General features: G+C 42.4%; 3 protein-coding genes across 11 annotated transcripts in view; 2 read left to right on the top strand and 1 right to left on the bottom strand.

The window, feature by feature from the left end:
• Nucleotides 1–1,749, top strand: part of ARHGEF33 (Rho guanine nucleotide exchange factor 33) — a 31,144-nt gene extending 29,395 nt beyond the window's left edge. For all 6 annotated transcript variants that reach the window (XM_061350332.1, XM_061350329.1, XM_061350331.1 and 3 more), the window contains one exon: nucleotides 1,126–1,749. In XM_061350332.1, coding sequence (XP_061206316.1) covers nucleotides 1,126–1,263 — 138 coding nt within the window. In that variant the 3' untranslated portion in view covers nucleotides 1,264–1,749. The remainder of the gene's footprint in view (nucleotides 1–1,125) is intronic.
• Nucleotides 1–18,445, top strand: part of GALM (galactose mutarotase) — a 201,153-nt gene that overhangs the window by 96,042 nt on the left and 86,666 nt on the right. The window lies entirely within an intron of this gene.
• Nucleotides 1–18,445, bottom strand: part of SOS1 (SOS Ras/Rac guanine nucleotide exchange factor 1) — a 61,714-nt gene that overhangs the window by 3,551 nt on the left and 39,718 nt on the right. For 3 of the 4 annotated variants that reach the window (XM_061350311.1, XM_061350312.1, XM_061350313.1), the window contains 12 exons: nucleotides 17,944–18,025; nucleotides 17,391–17,513; nucleotides 16,730–16,833; nucleotides 14,869–15,091; nucleotides 14,076–14,195; nucleotides 13,598–13,760; nucleotides 13,152–13,269; nucleotides 11,277–11,449; nucleotides 10,611–10,727; nucleotides 10,191–10,455; nucleotides 9,004–9,122; nucleotides 5,850–7,461 (listed from right to left, as the gene is read on the bottom strand). In XM_061350311.1, the coding sequence (XP_061206295.1) occupies nucleotides 6,967–7,461; nucleotides 9,004–9,122; nucleotides 10,191–10,455; nucleotides 10,611–10,727; nucleotides 11,277–11,449; nucleotides 13,152–13,269; nucleotides 13,598–13,760; nucleotides 14,076–14,195; nucleotides 14,869–15,091; nucleotides 16,730–16,833; nucleotides 17,391–17,513; nucleotides 17,944–18,025 (2,102 nt within the window). In that variant the 3' untranslated portion in view covers nucleotides 5,850–6,966. Of the gene's footprint in view, nucleotides 1–3,582; nucleotides 3,660–3,746; nucleotides 3,778–5,849; nucleotides 7,462–9,003; nucleotides 9,123–10,190; nucleotides 10,456–10,610; nucleotides 10,728–11,276; nucleotides 11,450–13,151; nucleotides 13,270–13,597; nucleotides 13,761–14,075; nucleotides 14,196–14,868; nucleotides 15,092–16,729; nucleotides 16,834–17,390; nucleotides 17,514–17,943; nucleotides 18,026–18,445 lie in introns of those variants that run through there. The other variant, XR_009724978.1, reaches the window with a different exon arrangement.

Below are 18,445 nucleotides of genomic sequence, written 5' to 3'. Positions count from 1 at the left end.
CTGGCCTCCAGGACACCACATCTTGCAGAGAGTGTTTCTGTAGCCTGCAGCGCCTGTTCAGAGTCAGCTTTGAGCTGACACAGTTGAGGGGGAAGATGCCTTTCACACATCCTGTGGAAGAGGCTTATGGTGCTGTGAAGTGCTTTGCTGGTTCTCTGTGTTGCGTAGAGAAACAGCCTCCTGTTAAAATGAGGCAAGGCGCAGGTGAGGCTGTAGATGCAGGTGATGATGGGAGGATGGTTCCAACAGCCTGACTGAGAAGACAGCAAAGAAACATTGAAAGAAAAGAGGAAAAAGCCTACTGAATGAAACAGGTCATGGATGGCTGAGCAAGGGAGATCAGTTAGAAGGATAAATGCCATGGGGATACAGCCCGTGTCCCCCATCCATCCCCCTGTCCATGTCCATTCTTTCCCTAAAAAAGGAGCCTGTGAGCTCTGTGGCATTCACCTGTGCAGTGCTATGGCCCACAGCAGAATGCAGATGTGGAGCTAATCCAGAACTGTAGGACATGTTCTCCCCTCAGAGCAAAGGAGATCACCATGGCAGTGGTAGGCAGAACTGGAGAAAGGGACCTGCCCAGAGCCTTGCTGAGAGGGACTCAGCAAGGCGGAGAGATCTTCTAGTGGCACATTCACCACAAGGTGTGTGTGCTGATGAAGCCTCCTGCCCCACAGATACATAACCAGGCAGCAGCAGAGCAAACAGAAGAGTTTTTCACAACATACCAGCTCAAGAAGCCTGAAGCCTCCCTGCCCTAGGGTAAACAGCAAGGAAAGGGTGGGAAGTTCCTTCAACTGCCCGTGCTGACTTGCTCCCTTGTTGGCAAAAGGGGCTAGTAAGCTCCCGTAAACAAAAACCTTAGGAAGGAAGGCTCCAGTTCCCTCTAACAATGCTTATCTTTCCAGTCCTCTGCCACAGCCTCAGGGCCAGCAACAAGCTCTCTGCAAAGGTACCAGTGCTGCCTGAGGCTGCCAGAGGCTACCAGTGCTGCCGAGGCCTGAGTGACCCCAGCCTTTCCAGCACCTCCTCACCCACCAGGTCCCTCCTAGCACAGAGAGAAAGAGAGAAGGGGACAAAGATGTGAGGTTGCAAATGCTGGTTAAATTGTCTTTTCCCTTTTAGGAGCTCCATGCAGAAGACAACACCAGGTTCTGCCAGAAGGATGACAATGAGCAAACATCCTTCAGCGACCACAACCCACGGCACGAGCCCAAGGGGGGTTTCCGGAGCTCCTTCCGCAAGCTCTTCAAAAAGAAATAAGCAGCCCCAGGAAAGGCAGGCCACAGCCTAAGTGCAACAGTGCTTCCCCAGGTCCCCGAGGGTGGAGGCAGACAGCAAGGCCCCAAGTACCCCTTTACTAACACAGTAGGTGGAGGGGTGAGGGAGAGGAGACTGTCACAATTGCCTTACAAACGCATCCCTGCTCTTAGCACAGGGCAGGGCCAGGCTATGGGTTGAAGTGTAGCTCAGCCAGCAGGTCCAGTAAGTACAGGAACTTGCTAGCCTTCACCCCTGCCTGACTGAACTTTCCTCAGAAAGTTTTGGAAAGCTTTGGCCAAATCCCTGTATCTTCTCCTCCCCCTCATCCCCCAGTGCTGCTTGATTTGCCATACATCTTCGCTCTTCCAAATTCAAGCCAGGTCTAATTTGGGCTCACCCCACAATAGCGGGGTTACCTCTGCAGCCTTGGCATCCTGGCCTGAAGCCTGAAATCCCTTCTATTCTCCACTTTCATCCGCCGCCCAAAAAAAACCCAACAACCAACCCACCCCAAACAACCCCAACCCACCACTAAAGATGTCTTCCAGGACAGCAGCTCACATTACCCTGCTGTTTGAGAAGGTCTAAGCGGAAGCACCTTGGCTTTGCACTGCTTAATCAGCAGCATCCTTTCTTTCGGACTTCTGTTACTCCCCAGAATCCTCCTTCACCTTTTATGGTGTTGTTTAATTAACTGCCTCCTGCTGTATGAACCTCTGCTCCTGCTGTTGGAATCGCCTCTGTCTCCAGGCAGGTGATGCAGGCTGAGCCCAGGGCCTGCCACAAGAGATGAAGACTCCTCTCCACCCTATCCCCACTGTGAACTGATGCAGATACTGACAGTCAACCAGTGTCCTGGCTCCTGGTCTGTAATACACCTGAAATACTCTTTTGCCAACTCTCTTTGGCCTGACATCACCTTACAAGCCCCATCATGTGAGCACCCTGTTTTGGAGCAATACTTCTAACTAAAACTGAGGCACTAGGGCAAGGAAATCAAAGGTGCCCCATGTTCAAAGTCACAAGCTCTTCTTCCTGTGCAAAGATCATCTTCCTCCCACAAGGCCAAATGCCACCCTCATCACATCTCGACACGGCAAACCCTCAGCAACACCATTCTCTGCAGAAGACTATAGCTTTTGTTAAAGTATGAAGACAAATACAACCATCTAGTACAACATCCATGTCACACCCCAGCAGCAAGAGCACCACTGGCACAGGACTGTGGTGTTAGCTGAAGTTGGGGCATGCTAAGGGCAGTCTCAAGAGGAAATGTGGTTTCATCACCTTATCTTGACAGGGTTGGGACACTAGTCATAACGAACAGCTTCACCTGAAGACTTGTGAACTGTCTCTGTGGGGCCAAGAGCAACAACTCGGGAAATATGCAAGACTGAGATTAGGGGCTTGGGACTCCAACAGCAGTGCAAGGGTGACTGAATCTGGTGCCAAGAGAAGAGCACCCATCATGCTGCATGGCTCTCCTGGCAGTGGGAGCACTACGGGGATGTCCTTGGCTACAGTGGCTAACACCGACTGCAGATGCAGGGCCTAAAGCTTTCCCATGGTGTTGACTGATGTGCAACTACCAGCTGCTTTCCCCCCTCTGGTGGAGGTGAAGAAGTGTGTGTGAAAAGGGTTATCCCACCTAAACCAGACAAAACCCATCCTTTCTCCCAACATTCCAAGGAAGTGATCAAGAAAACCTCAGAAATTAAAATGTTTTAGCTGACATCTGCCCCACAGAATTTACTGGACCCAAAATGGTTTCCAAAAATCCACTTCTCCTTACAAAGAGGAAAAAAGTATCACACAGCCCCCTCCCCTCAGCTTTTGTAAACTATTCTGGGAGGCTTTGTTTTTTTTTAAATTTAGGATTTTTAATGACAAAAACCAACTTTCATGTCTTTCCCTCTTCCTCACATCCTCACTGAGTAACAAATTCCCTAGGCCTTTCCAGTCAGGACCACTCCACACTGACCAGCCATATCACAAAGACACTCCCTAGGACTTTGCAGCTTTCAGTCACAGTCCAGGGCCAGAACAGAAGTATGTAAGAAGAGGGAGATACTTGTAACCAAAGCATCAGCAAAGCCTGTTTGTCTGCAAAAGAACAGGCCTTAGGCAAACCTATTTCTTTGTCCATGGAACCAGAGTTAATATGGAAGAGTTTCCACTGTAATGCACTGATGCAGTCAAGGGCTCTGATCCTTGTGTCTTTGGTCTTGTATATAATGACATCTATTCATACAATAAATTTGCTCCTTACACTTGTCGGGCAGATGCCAAAACGGAAAGAGGGCAAAGGGGGAAACCTACCTGCTAACATGTCCTGGGTGAGGAAATCCTTCCAAAGTGGCAGACCTTTGCTTGTAAAATGCTGTCCATTTTAGCTTCTGTTTTAGTGATTTAAGGCATGGTCAGGACTGATGGTTCTTTCTTTCTGATCCTGTATGAGTTCTTACTTCCAGGCCTATACTTACCATTTGAGATGTCCTTGTACCTGCTCAGAATCTGCAAATGTAAATAAAATGACTGAATGATGCTTAGCACCACACACAAATACACAACCTCTTGCAGGATCTGATTCAACTCCACCTTTCGTGTATGTGTGTGATCTGGATTATTTTTCTTCCTGTACCAATTAAATGTTGCTTTTAAATAATGCCGTTGTCTCTTTTGCACTGAATCAGCATAAGGTTTCATCCATCCAAAGAAACACATTTCTCAGGTGCCTTTCTGAGGCAACATTACTGACAAAATCCTGTTTCCCTGCACACAGTCATGTCAAAAGACTGTTTCCATACACGTGGTTCCAAGACTCTTACCCAGCACTCAGCTGATTCACTCCTTAGGCTTCTCATCAAGGTCATGTTGTTGAAGCTCACTGTTGTATTTCTTCAGCTCCTTCCTCCACCTCCTTTACTCCTTCTGCTGCTTCTGTCAACAGACATGTGAGCTTGCACAAAAAACCCCCATGAGCACACACACCACTGTAACTTCAACTACCCAGCTCCCTAGGAGATCTTAGTATCTTCCAGTGTATCACAAGTATCTGTCACGTATGAAGTTTAACTCCAGTTCTTACCACCAACACTATCTTAACCTTTGCCACATTCTCAGCAGGTTCAAAGCAATGACACCACAAACAGGGACAACTCAGCTCATAGTGCTCACACCTCCCCATGCCACGCAGCACCTGCAAGCATGTCAGCATTCCTCCTAGTGCTCCACAGCTCCCTGCAGCATTGTGTCACTGTTTTTCCTATTTGCAGCTGAGTCAACACCATGATCTGTGCACTGTGACTGACCTATTCTGGTGGGCTCCAAAGCACATTCAAGTTATGTTCTTCAATGTGACCATTATCAGCAGTTGTATCACACCAGTAATGCACTTTTATTCTCAACCACAAAGATGTGAAATGTTCCCCATTTCACAAAGGGAAATGGAGACCTGCTGACATTCATGAAATCTGATTAGCAGGATCCATGTGAGGCCTCTCCTCCTAGCTGAGCAACCTAACCACTGGATCATTCCTTCTGCCTGGTCTGCCTCAGCTGCAAGCACAGACAAATGAGTATGCAGAAGACAGTTCAAAAAGTCTAAATTTAAGGAGTTTTCCCTGGTAACACACTGATGAGCTAATAACTTGGGTAATGTTGCCAACAGTTTGCCCATCATAGTGTTTATATCCAAAGAACAATAACCTGAACTATGGCTCCCTGTAGCTTGAGGGTTTTTACAAAGCTCCCATATGATGCTCTCCTCTGAAGCCAAAATGTAAAGATCTTCATTTGTTCTTCTTTTTGCCAGGAAAATGTTTCAAAACTACACTGTTAAAGACATCAAAGAAGGTATACAACTGACATTGTTAAATTTCAACATTTAAAATTGCCATTCTTGTTGAAATCAGAACACCTGAAATTTAATGACCACACTAAAGGATCAAGGGGCACTGCAGAAAGCATTAACAAAGGTGATTTCCATCACTGTTCAACTAACACCATCTCTAGTGATACAGCTTTCCAGGATGCTGAAATGCATTCTTCTTCCAAAGAGGAAATGGGATAGAATTTTGCTTCGGCCCATGAGCCGTGCTAACTGAAGATGAGACACTTTACACTTCACATACATACTGTAGTGGAGATTATAGAGCTGCTTTTCTTCAATAACTGCCATGCATTACTGTCACAGTGTTTTCTAGAGTTGAAGAGCAGTACACAGGTTTATGGATAATCCATGTCATGATGTTTATACCAGTACATGTTCCATCATGTGTATTTGGACACAGAAACCTTGTGTAAAGATTAATATACGTTCAAATTTTTCTAACAGGTGTCATACAGGAAGTGTGGGAAGCTTTATAACGTATAATAATTCACTTTGGGAATAACCCAGCTTCTCAAATATTACTGAATTATTACTCTGTAACACACGCCAGAACTCACTTCTCTTTAGAGTCTGATTACTAAAATAGATACACTGAACTAGTAAAAACACGTACCACAATATGTGCTTTTGTCCCTTTCACTGCTTAACTGAAAACCTGATTTGTTTGTTTGCCTGTGTAATGATTTAAAGTATGTCAGCCGAACATATCTGTATCTTTATTTCAATTAAATTAAAAACAATCTGCAAGTATATTTATGCAACGTTCACTATATACACATGATTTATGCAACTGCAAGGCAATCCTATGTATGCTGATTAATCTATTGTTAGTAAAACATGACAATACCTATGGAAGTTGACGAGTGAGTGCTCCTTTTCACAAGTGACTGTTTTCATGGCGTGACTGAAAAAGAGCAGCTACTAGCCATGAAATGGATTATCAGTAAACCTTAGAAAGAACGTGACATAACCTAGCAGAGATTAACAGTCTTCTAAATGTAGTAGTATATTTACTTCAGATGATAGTGCTGCTTCTTAAAAGAAAACTTGCTGTCATCTTAATGATGTAAGACTTTCATCTGCTCTATCTAAAGAAAGCAATAATTAGACATTATGCTTCCCGGCAAAAATTTATTTTTGAACTGGCACCATAGTATTTCAGAAAATAATAATAAAGTACCTCTTTGGTGAAGCCTAGGTACCCCTACTGCTCATTGTAACAACTTGTAAACAGGACCGCAATACAGTGCTTTGCCTTAATTCTAGCTCGGTTAGGTACCACAGATCTTCCTCACAGTCCTTCTCACAATTTTAGGAAGGTATTTTAAAGCAGGGAGTAAAGCAAAGGAAGATTAAGAAGGATATAAAGTTCCCTGTTTGAGATTTAAAAAAAGTGCATAATGTTTTAATTCCAAAAACTGTGCCACTGTATGGAACTGATGGATACAAGACTGTTTTCCTTCCTGTACTGGACATTATTGATCATTACACAAACACAGTCTCTGCTCATTGGCCAAAGAAGTCTCTCAAGTCTGTTTTCTGGTACAATCAGTTGTCCAATTACTTTAGAAGAATGTCCTGCATACTAAACCAAGAAGTTGTGTACATGAACAAGTTAACCATTTTTTTTTTTCCCACTAGAACGTCTGGTTTTGCAATTCCATTTCTGTACACTGCATTTCCAATCTATTGGAGAGTTTTTAGTGTTTGGCATACACATCCCAAATCCTTGGCACCACCAGGTCCAGTGCATCCATTGCCAGCAACAGACGTAGCACCAGGAAAACGCGACTCCCAGTGCAAGGGATAGTTCAGGAGGAGTGGGCATTCTCCAGCAACGGTGGTCCGTCTCGATGCATCGATGGGTGTGTGTGCTCCCTTTTGTAAGTTTTTGGAGGAAGCTTTGGGATATGTTGAGAAGTGCTTTGTCGCGGAGGAACAGGTGGTCCAGCAACAGGATGGAGGTCCACATCTTGCGGTATCAAGGGTGGTGATGGAAGATGCCTCCGTGCTACATGTGGAGAAGGTGTCTGAGGGGGAGGGGGAGTAAACGGAGAAGGACTGTTTGGGAAAAAAGTGTTACCAAGTTCGCTTTTTCTCCCCAGTGGTGGAGGTTGGAGGTGTAGTGGTGAGCTAGAGAAAACATCTGGAGTTCGCACAGGTTCTCGTGGTGGTAACACAGGAGGGCTTTCAGGGGGGTCAGAGATGCAGGTCCGATCAGGCACTGAGTACCTTGGTGAATACACTTTAGAGGTTGGTTGCCTAGGAGGGATTGCTGGTGGGCTGTCCAGGTGCACAGAAGTTATCTGAGGTACACAAACAATTAATTCAATACAATTTTAGAGTGGTGGCAAAGAACAAGGCCCTGTTGTGAAATGGAAGCAGAGTCTCTGCCCTGTAGATTGCTCTTATCCAGTTAAAGACGTGGCACAGCAAGCGGGTGCAGAATGAAGATGGGGAGTATGGATACAAAAGGAGTGGCAGGGCCCTAAAAACATGTTTCTCAGACTGATGTGGAGAGAAAATACACTGGATGTGCAGGGGGAGAGCAGGGATATAGCAACACATGAGTTAACAGCCAAGGATGGGAGGAATCAAGATGCACAGAGAGGGACAAAGGCAAGGCAAAGAATGGTCAGAGCAACAATTTTGAAGCTAGAAAATGAAGAAAAGGGAGAGGCAGATGATGCTGAACAGGAAGAAAAGCAAAAAACTATGCTCAGAAGATGGAATTAAGTAGTCAGAATTACTGAAGGGAACAGCTCCCAGGCCGCAGACCACAGCGACAGGGTAATTGGTCTCCAACACCCTATAGCGTACACAATGTTTTCAGTTGCATTTTGGTTGGAACGTGATGTGTTAAACTCTGCTGGGTAACAGCAGAGTCACCTGTAGTCTGAAAACAACAACTTACTAGAGCCATAGAATCATAGAATAGTTAGGGTTGGAAAGGACCTTAAGATCATCAAGTTCCACCCCCCCGACATGGGCAGGGACACCTCGCACTAAACCGTATCACCCAAGGCTCTGTCCAACCTCGCCTTGAACACTGCCAGGGATGGAGCATTCACAACTTCCTTGGGCAACCCATTCCAGTGCCTCACCACCCTTACAGTAAAGAACTTCCTTATATCCATTCTAAAAGCTTAAATGGCTTATATTCAAGCCATATACAAGCCCTCTTCAAAGACATACATGCTCCAAAGTAATTTTGAATGGGATTTTCAAATCCACTTAATTTCCACTCAGAGTCACAAACCATCTCCACTGAAATCAAGCGACATTTAACACTGCCTGCAACAAAGGCTGGACCAGATCCCAAATGCCAGACAAATGCAAGAGGAAAATGCAGCAATGACTCAAGCAGGCAGCAGACAAGGCAGGTAATCAAGGGGAGAAAGACATCACTAGGCGTGACAGCATCAGGGTCAAATATTCTAATGAGCCTTTTCAGGGACTGCAGTGTGTACATTACTTTCTATCATTACTACTCTTCAGTTCTTTACCCCCAGTCATACACCCCAAAATGATACTCTGGGACAATTATCAGGAAACATCTGTTGAAGCCTCAAGTTCTCACAGGCAATGTAAAAGCCTGAGCACAGCAACTCAGTAGACAACAAGAGGCATTTCTAACCCTAAATTCAGGTCCCATATGTATGTTTTTATTAATTCTGGGATCAGGACATAATAAGGCAGAGCTCTGAAGGCTTCAAATCTGAAATACATGACTTCTTACTTTTTCACATACAGTTCTTTAAAAATACACATACTATCTTCAAGAGATACTTTTTTATCATATCCTGCCCTCAGCTCCCAGAAAAAAACCCTTTTTTCTCCTTACTTACTTTTGATGGGGAGGATTCAGCTGGGGCAGACTCTGGTCGTCTTCGTGGAGGAACTGGAGGAGGGACATGAGCTTCATCTGAATTTTTGGTGAAGTTTATGGATGACACAGAAGCAGATCCTAGTGGACGTAAAAAAAATCACCCTGATCACGATGAACTTTTGTTCAACTCAGTATGGTTCTTTTACTGTTGACAGTAAAGGTGTCATAAATAAGAAAGCAATTGCTCATAAAGCCCAGGATGGGTCAAGAAGGTATTAAAGACAGACAACAAAACAACAACCTAACTTGCAGCTTCCAGACAAACTGCCTGAGTTGCAATCATCTCTGTGACCACCTATTCCTGCACATTCGTAAGTAATCCTTGAGACCAAAGGCACATCACAAAGTTGTTCATGTATCCCAACAGCACTAAAACACTACCCTGAAACTGCAGTTGATGGGCCAATCCAACAGTGAAGAAATATCATCATGAAGTATTCCAGAGATCTGGCTTGGACACTCAACAATGTCACTGCTCTAAGCAACTTCTACTTTTGGCAAGTCATTTCACCTCCCTGTGGTAGCCAGCTGAACACAGGACTGAACTTGTAACTCCTCTGAAAGCATAGATGAAAGGAGGCTATGTTCACTATTAATGAAAAGCACATCATAAAGTATGAGCTTCCTTTTACATTAGTGAAGAGAGAAGAAACATAGGTGTGGATGGGCACTGATCGATTTAAAGCAGGGAAATACTGATTTTAAGTTCTGCAGGAAAACCATCCGTGTGCACTGAAACCAATTCAGAACGGCAGACAGCAGAATAAGGCACCCACAGAACATTCATTTTTATTCTCATTGTTCACCATCAAACAGATACTCACCACATATACACATAGAAACGAACATCTGTGGGATTTGGTGGAGACATAGACAGGCACTAGGGATATATCTGCCTTCTGTTGTGACAAGTTTCTCCACAGACATGTAACACTCTCTATGTAACATGCCCAGTTCTGTTGAGTTTCTCCTCTTACAATAAAAACTTATTAGAAAAGGAATAAAACACACTGAAAGGTTTTGCTACCACAAGGAGACAAAAGTAACTATTTCTATAGTCATTTTAGAGGACTAAACATGATTCACCTGTTTAACACCACAAAATCTAATACACACATTCTTGGTAGGCCATCTATGAGTACCTACTTGCATGAAAAGGACTTGAAGGATCTGAGTCAAACACGCTGCAGGCATCTGTAGTACTTGAAGTAGCAGAAGCAGGGGGAGGAGTCAAAGGTGTTCGGGGAGAGTTTGGTGCAGATGCTGTTGCTTCAGTCTCGCTCTCTGGGATGCGGCTGTAACTGATTTTCCGTGGCTCCTGTTGCAGGGGTGTAGGATGTCTCATGGTACCAGGCCTTGGATTAGAGGGGCGAACACCTGGGGACTTGAGAGGATAGCTGTATTTTTTGGGCTGAAATGACAAAAAAAGATAGTATTAAACATAATCAAAAGGCCACAAGATCACCTAAATGTAGCTTCATATTCATGAAGAGATCTAACATGACTTCTGCTATCTGTGAGAGACATACGTAAGCAGGTTTTGGAATAGATAAATTGAATACTAACAAATCTTGGTGGAGGCTTGACATTTCGTGGCTCTATCTCCAGTGACTTGTTGAACAGGTAATCTGTAAATTCCGTCTCTATGCTGTTTCCCATTGGATTCAGGTTTTCAAAAAATCTCTGAAATACAAGAAGGTAGAGAACTTGTCAGCTAAGCTACTTCTTAGTATCTTATTACTGTTTGTTTCTACTGCAGAAATGATACAAACTATGCCAGAGAAGAGAGGAAATGCTGGAGTCAGAAGTAATGACAGATTTTTAAGTTATTAAATCTGTTTGTTGCCAGTGCTATCAGGTAAACCTGGAAATGTAAAGGCAGGGTAGCAAAGGCGGAGTAAAACAACTGGGCTCACTGGACAAATAAACCCAACTGAGTGAAGGACAGTGAGAATCTGGCAGTTTCTGTTCCTGTTTAACACTGATCAGTAAGAAGATTTATCTACATCCCAATAGCTAAGGGAAAGCAAAACAAAACTCCAACAAAACTAACCAAAGTGCAAGCACTGAGCTTTCTGCCCTTCCTTACAGTGAGACCCAAGAGAGATTTTATGACAGGCCTTCACCTCATTTCTGATTCAGTCTGATGTGAATTCAGTCTATCCTTATGGTCTGTCAGAGTCACCAGAGAAGTAGCTCAGTGCAAGGATTCAAGGAAATAACGCCACTTACCCTGATGTCAAATTCCACTCTTAAACAATACGGCTGGTTCTGGTACTGCTGTATCTCTCCCGTTATTTCAGCTACCTTTCTTCTCTTGCTGAAGTTTATAAGTTCTTTCCCATGTCGCTTCAGAAATTCAGGGTTGCCTTCTTCTGTTTTCAAAATGTTAGTTAAGTAAATCCCTGAAGAGCACAAAGAAGAGCTTCTCAACATACAATACAAACCAAGGAGGAAAGCACGTGACAAGAATAGAAAGAAATCTTGAAGAATTAATCTTCTGCATGCTATTTAGAAAAAAAATCTCTGTTAGGATCACTAAGGGCAACAATTTAAATATTTTAATATGTCTTTTCTAGAAAGCTGCCTTTTTTGCATCAAAATCTCAAAGTCTATGCATCTTTGCATTGCTCAGGAAGGTGACACAACTGAACACTACTTGCATTTTGCAAGATGAGAGTACATGTCTTGAGAACTGAACTCAAGCGCTTTCTCTCAACGGTTCCACCTCAACTCAGCTCCACCCCATTAGAGACCCCAGCTAAGTTCCAAAAAGTTATTTTCAGGTTTTATTCTTCTTTTCCAGTCTCCAATCCTGGCTTCATAATTGCATCAAATCATTTGAAGATTAGAGAGAAAAGAGTGCTCTCAAGTCCACAGATAGAACCATACGAAAGAACTTTAAAGCTCATCTAGTTCCAACTCCACTATCATGGGCAGGGACACCTCCCACTACACCAGGCTGTTCAAAGCCCTGTCCAACCTGGCCTTGAACACTACTAGAGATGGAGCATTCACAACTTCCTTGGGCAGCCTGTTCTAGTGCCTCACCACTCTCACAATAAAGAATTTCTTCCTTACATCCAACCTAAATCTCCCCTGTTCAAGTCTGAACCCACTACCCCTTACACTATCTCTACAGTCCCTGATGAAGAGTTCCTCCCTCGTACCCTTGTAGGCCCCTTAAAATACTGGAAGGCTGCTATGAGGTCTTCATGCAGCCTTCTCTTCTCCGGACTGAAGAGCCCAATTTTCTTAGCACGTCCTAGCCTAGATAATGTATCTGGAACTGTCATTATGACCTTTCTAAGCATAACTTGACAGAAATAAATGAAGCTCTTCATGTGTGGTCCTGCTAACCTTTACTCATCTCTCAAGCAAGATAGAAGATTTCTTAGTTCACCTTATCCTTCTTTGCAGAGCTCTGGAATATATCTTTCCCCAATCTGTAAAAAGCCAAAAAAGCTATCTAAACTATTTTCTTTCATAGGCCCGAAGCCTAAGCTGCTTGTCCAGTAATGTCCAGAGCTGGAACTGATCTGCAGTAAACACCCAAGTACACTGCTAAAGAACAGAAGTGCCATATACTTCACAATTTTCTAAATGTCAGAAATTCCAAGCAATCTACTTGAAATGACAACTGTTCAGTCTGATGATAAAGAGGAGGCTTCCCAAAGGCTGTTTTTATAGAAATAAGACTTTTTAATAGAAAGACTCTAGTTGTAAGAAGCCGTGAAGATAAAACCTGTAGCTTTATTTCTTGGAATTCGTGATAGGGAAGGGGGTTCTTTTCTCTCTACTAGTCCATAGCAATAATATTTCTAATGTCACCAACTTCCATTTAAGGCATTTATGATCACATGACAGTTCAAAGTAAAAATGAGTAAATATGTAAATAAGATGTTGCAGATAAACAACATATGCAATGGACAGTCACTTTAATTTTTCTTTCACATGTTTCACATACTGTCAAGCACCTGAAAATCAAACCAAACCGCCCTGCTAAAACTGACTTTCTACTATTGTTTGTGCTCTGTTTAGTGCCCTAGCTCAATACTTCCTAAATGTTTATGCATGATACAGCTCATTGAAACCAAATGTACTTACCAAAAAAAGGCACACAAGGAGGATTAATGGACCTGAGTTTTGCCAAGTATTTCTTATAATGATCCTCACTTAGCTCATACGCTTCTTCTAAAATCTTCTTCTGGCGACTTGGAATTTGCTAAGAAGAGAGATGAAACAGGTTGTTTGGAAAGACAGAGCAAAGTGTAGTCCAGCAACAGTACTTAGAATAATGCTCTCCCAATGATGTTTAGGTCAGTGACCATGATGACCGTGCCTGACTATCTCAGGATCTTGCTACCTTTTTCTGTTTATGTGAGGACTGATTTCTTCTGAAACCAAGGAAAAACCCCCTCTATTACACCCCAATCGATTAATCTGTTGGAAGATTTATCTTCCTTGCTCCTTCTCCGAAGGACATGCTTACTGACTAAACAGGCTTTCTGCATTACACTTCAATACCAAACATGGAAAACATTTTACTGTACCTCAAATGTGTGATCCAACCTATACACTGCTGCGGAGTTCATAGCACTGACAATCTCAAGGACACCATTAAAGTTGTTTAGCTCTTGAAATACTTGCAGGATTTCAATTATCCGGCTCACTACAGTAACTCTTTCCTCCAGGTTTTCTGTTTCTACGATGCATCTAAACACAAAAGAACATTTGATCTTGTATTAAAGTGTTGGTAAGTTTTCCAAAATCAAGTATAAAGTCATACTGCAAACATGAAAAATTTATCGAATTACTTGACAACAGTTTGGAACGCGTTTAGAGAATAAACATTTGAAAATACTCTCAGAATAAAAAGCAGAGACTATTTATGGTAAAAGTCTCACAGGGACCAGCTGCAGCATCTGAACATGACTTAAAACTGGGATTCTTTCTTAACAAGAGTTTTTCACAGTATATACTTCTGAATGGACTGTAGATGTCCAGAGCAGATTCAGGAAAGTTACTTACTTTTCAAACCACAAAGTGAGGTTGGTTGTATGCCTTATCATTTTGAGAAGATTGGGAGAATTAATTTCTTTATCTTCCTTTGTCCACACACTCCCAACTAGCTCAGATGGCTGCACAGCTCTAGAAAAGTAGATGCACGTATAAAAAGAAATGTAATTACAAGCCGGAGAGAAGGTATCATTTTCCCAAACCTCTTTATTTGCAGTGAATTTTGAATTAATATTTGAAATACATTTTTAAGATATGACTTCTCTTGTCTACTGTTATGCACCTTACATGACTAACTGACTAGTATTTCTACGCTTTTTAGTGTGTATTTCTTAATTTAGGTGACTATTAACCAGCTCTGTTCATCTAAATAAAGAACAAAGTCTACATTTCATTCCCCATCATAAAATGTGAGCTTCCAACACCTGAACAGCCTCTCACAGACAGCTGGTGAGATCTGAACAGATCCATAATCTGCTTCACAAACTAAGATATGAAGAAAACTGATTTAATTAACATTCATACTTCTCAAAGGCTGATCTACTTGGAAAATACAAAGAGAAACCTGCAGCACAATGCAACTGACAGTCAGCATCAGCCCTATCTACTGCACATTAACTGGGGGGGGAGGATAAGACAAATACTCGTTTTTAGCAGTTTTTCCTGACAAAAGAGCAATTAATACACAGCACTGGTAAAGTCCCTTGACCTACCGTGGGGATTCACATCAGGGGCCTGCAGAAACAATTTCATGCTGGAGAATATTTGGCTTTGTGTCATGTGTTTTTCAATGGAGGAAAGTTACCTGTAAAAATCTGACTCAAGTAAAGTAAGCTGCCGAGCAATTTCAATTGGATGCAAAGTGAGCAAGTCAAAAGTCTCTGTGTGTCCTGGTTTGCTTATGTGCCATTCAATCGCCGGAGGAGGGCTCTCAAAAGTAATGTTGTGACTTTGCCCAATGGCTTGTGCCTGCTTTTTCCGGTTGATTATCTTTGTGATAGATTCAACCCATTTCTTCATTGCTTTGCCTGGCACACAGAGAGAAATTTGCTGTTTAGTTACTCTTAATAACCTTGCACTATTAAAATTATTATTTAGTTACTCTTACTAAACTTCCACAGGTACAAGTCATTTACCCAGACCTATGCAAGGCATTTGACACTGTCACACACAACACCCTTGCCTCTAAATTGGAGAGGCATGGATTTGACAGACGGGCCACTTGGTGGATAAGGAACCGGCTGGATGGTCACACTCAAAGAGTTGTGGTCAACAGTTCAATTTCCAAGTGGAGGACAGCGATGAGTGGTACTCCTCAGGGGTACTGGGACCAGTGCTGTTTAACATCTTTGTCAGCAACATGGACAGTGGGATCAAGCACCCTCAGCAAGTTTGCTGATGACATGTGTGTTGCAGTAACAAGCTGGAGGGAAGCGATGCCATACAGAGGGACCTAGACAGGCTGGAGAGATGGGCCAGTGCAAACCTCATGAAGTTCAACAAGGCCAAGTGCAAGGTCCTGCACCTGGGTCAGGGCAATACCAAGCACAAACACAGGCTGGAGCCCTGAGGAGGACTTGGGCATGTTGGCTGACAAGAAGCTCAACGTGACCGGGCGCTCACAGCTCAGAAACCAACCGTGTCCTGGACTGCATTACCAGCAGTATGACCAGCAGGTTGAGGTAGGGAACTCTCCCCCTCCACTCTGCTCTGGGGTTAAGACCCACCCTGCAGTCCTGCATCCAGCTCTGAGGCCCTCACACAAGAAGGACGTGGAGCTGTTGGAGTGAATCCAGAGGAGGCAATGGAGATGCTCCAAGTGCTGAAGTGCATCTGCTATGGAGACAGGCTGAGAGAGCTGGCTTGCTCAGCCTGAAGAAGGCTCAGGGGAGACTTTATGGGAACTTTGCAATACCTAAAGGGGGCCTATAAGAAAACTGGAGAGGGACTTTTGACAAGGGCCTGTAGGGATGGGACAAGGGGGAATGGCTTTAAGCTGCCAAATGCCTGTTTAGCTCAACACCATAAGAATTTCCTGCATGAGATGGTGAATTCATTGAAAATTTACCAGCAATCCACATTAAAGTAACTGGCTCATTCTCTCCCCCTTTTTTATTTCTAAATAACCATTAAATACTTGTCTTAACACCAACACTCTCCTACAAAGTGCCCCTTTAGCTGTTTCAGGTTTTTTACAAGGGATCAGGAAAGATCTGTACAATCCCAAGTGGAAGGGACTGTGTGTGAAATGCGCTGTGAAATACCTGGAAAAACTTAGCTTCAAAGAAACACTGGTTTCCATCATCAAACTCTTACAAAAATTACACCTGTATACGGTTTAAGAGGACAATCAAAGCAATTTTTCTGTCCTGATGGTTACTCAGCTATTATTTTGCATGATTTCAGTCCCTTTATAATAAAAACCAATACTTATTAGGATGTAAATAACATTCTTTCTTCTGAACACTACTGTTCAAGGATTTTGAGTAACAGTGTTGTTCTTTTTTTTAATTAAGGATTATTTTATGTTCTCTGTGAAGTACTTAATAAGCAGTCAGTCCTATTTATCTGCTCAGTGAAAGGAAAAGTGATTCCATTCCATACCTCTGAAAAGGTATGTGTTATGATTCTATGATAAATGCTAGCACTTAAGGAATGACAAATACCTCTTACTGTTCCAATGAATTCCTCTAAACGCTGCAGAAGATCAGCATCTCTTTCAAAGTCATAGAAGTGATGTTCTACCCAGTGTCGACACACATTTAATACTCTGCAAAAGGAAAGTATAAGTAAGCATTCTACAATACAGTGTATCTTCATGTCTAGCATTTCAAGACTTTTAGTTGGCGAGGGCTCACAAGAATATCAGAATCAGCAGTTCAAAAGCAATCACTGTCTGCATGTCACCAGCAACCAGATATAAGCATCCTTCTACTTTAAATTTAAAGAAGTCAGAGTAATGCCATTGTTCATAAAAAGAACATTATCTAAAATGTTCTCTGTCTACACCTTCGTGGCACACATACATAACCTTGAAGAAATACAGATTTAAAAAAATCCTGGCAAGTTCAAGAAACTAATTTGCACATTAATAAGTCTAAAACTCATTACAAGCCTTATCTAAGGCTTTTGATGCCATGAATTCAAATTTCCACCAGGTTTTCAAGTAGCAAGGTCTAAATGGCTTACTGCCCATGCACACTCTTTACCAAAGCATCCTCAAGGAAGGCTGCAAGAAAGGTATCCCAAAGAGCCACTGCAGCCAAAAGATGGTACTTCAGAAGACTTAAAGGAAGTCCGTTTGGCTCACATTGATGCAATACTTACCGCAGCTGCACAGGCTGAATGTACTCTTTCCTAAATCTTTTTAACTCTGCACTAAGAGGCTGGTCTCCGTTCTCCATAGCAATACGATCAGCTTCTGTGGGCTCAGGCTCTGGAATTTCAAATCTAGCAGAGAAGATGGGCATAAGACCAAGCTCTTATTTTACTCATCTTACTCACAGCATGCATGAGTAAAATGTCGATTAAAGACAGCTTGAAATTCAGAACCTTTTAACATGTCAAAATCTTGTATTTTGGTAAGCACATAGGAAGATTTGCTAAATTCAGTAACAACACAGATTTCAAAGACAAAACCATGGGATGCTGGCAGTTACTGGAGCTAGCTGAACAAACCGAAGGCTCCTCGATATAACTTTGTGTATTTCACCTGCAATCCTTGAAACGACAACTTAAAAAACACTTTTAAAAGTGTTTGGAGTGAATCAAGAACAACAAGAAAACAAGAATCTTACAACCTCTACTACTCCAAGTAAAACCAACAACAATAATACAAAACAGGTAGTTCATATGAACAGTATGTTTAACAGTGGCATACCTTTCTATTAGCAGACTCAGCAACTCTTGAGGTTTACAGAAGGATCTATATGTCGTGAGAAAAGTCCGAACAAAGTTGGGATCTAAGACAAAGAATAATTTCATGCTCAGGTCAGTGATTACCCTTTTTTAATTTTATTTTTTATACTTTAAATCAACCTTAACTACCCATCACAATTAAGGATGCTGGGTTATCAGTTTACAGAGAAAATGATGTAACAATTCAGAACCTCTTAAAATAGCAATGAAAATCAGAATTTAAAACCAATTTTTATCCTGTTGAGAAATTAAACCAATTACTTTGTCTTTTCCTTTGATTATTAAAAGGCTGGATTCTTTTTTCAACAACTTTGAAAATAATAAATATTTTATTTATGAGCCACCTAGTAAACAACTTTGGTTTTGAGAACGATCAGGTCAAGGTAACTCACAAAAGACACAGCAAGTAACTCTGCATTCGACAGAAATCACCTTTTCAAGGGGAAAATGTTTTCCCTAAACTT

Source organism: Neopsephotus bourkii, unplaced genomic scaffold (assembly GCF_033783945.1).
Source record: "Neopsephotus bourkii isolate Nb327-2 ecotype Australia unplaced genomic scaffold, CSIRO-AGI_Nbou_v1 NB_481, whole genome shotgun sequence".
NCBI classification, from domain to species: Eukaryota; Metazoa; Chordata; class Aves; order Psittaciformes; family Psittacidae; genus Neopsephotus; species Neopsephotus bourkii.
The sequence above is the reverse complement of the archived record's forward strand: the minus strand, read 5'-3'. Positions and strand labels throughout refer to the sequence as shown.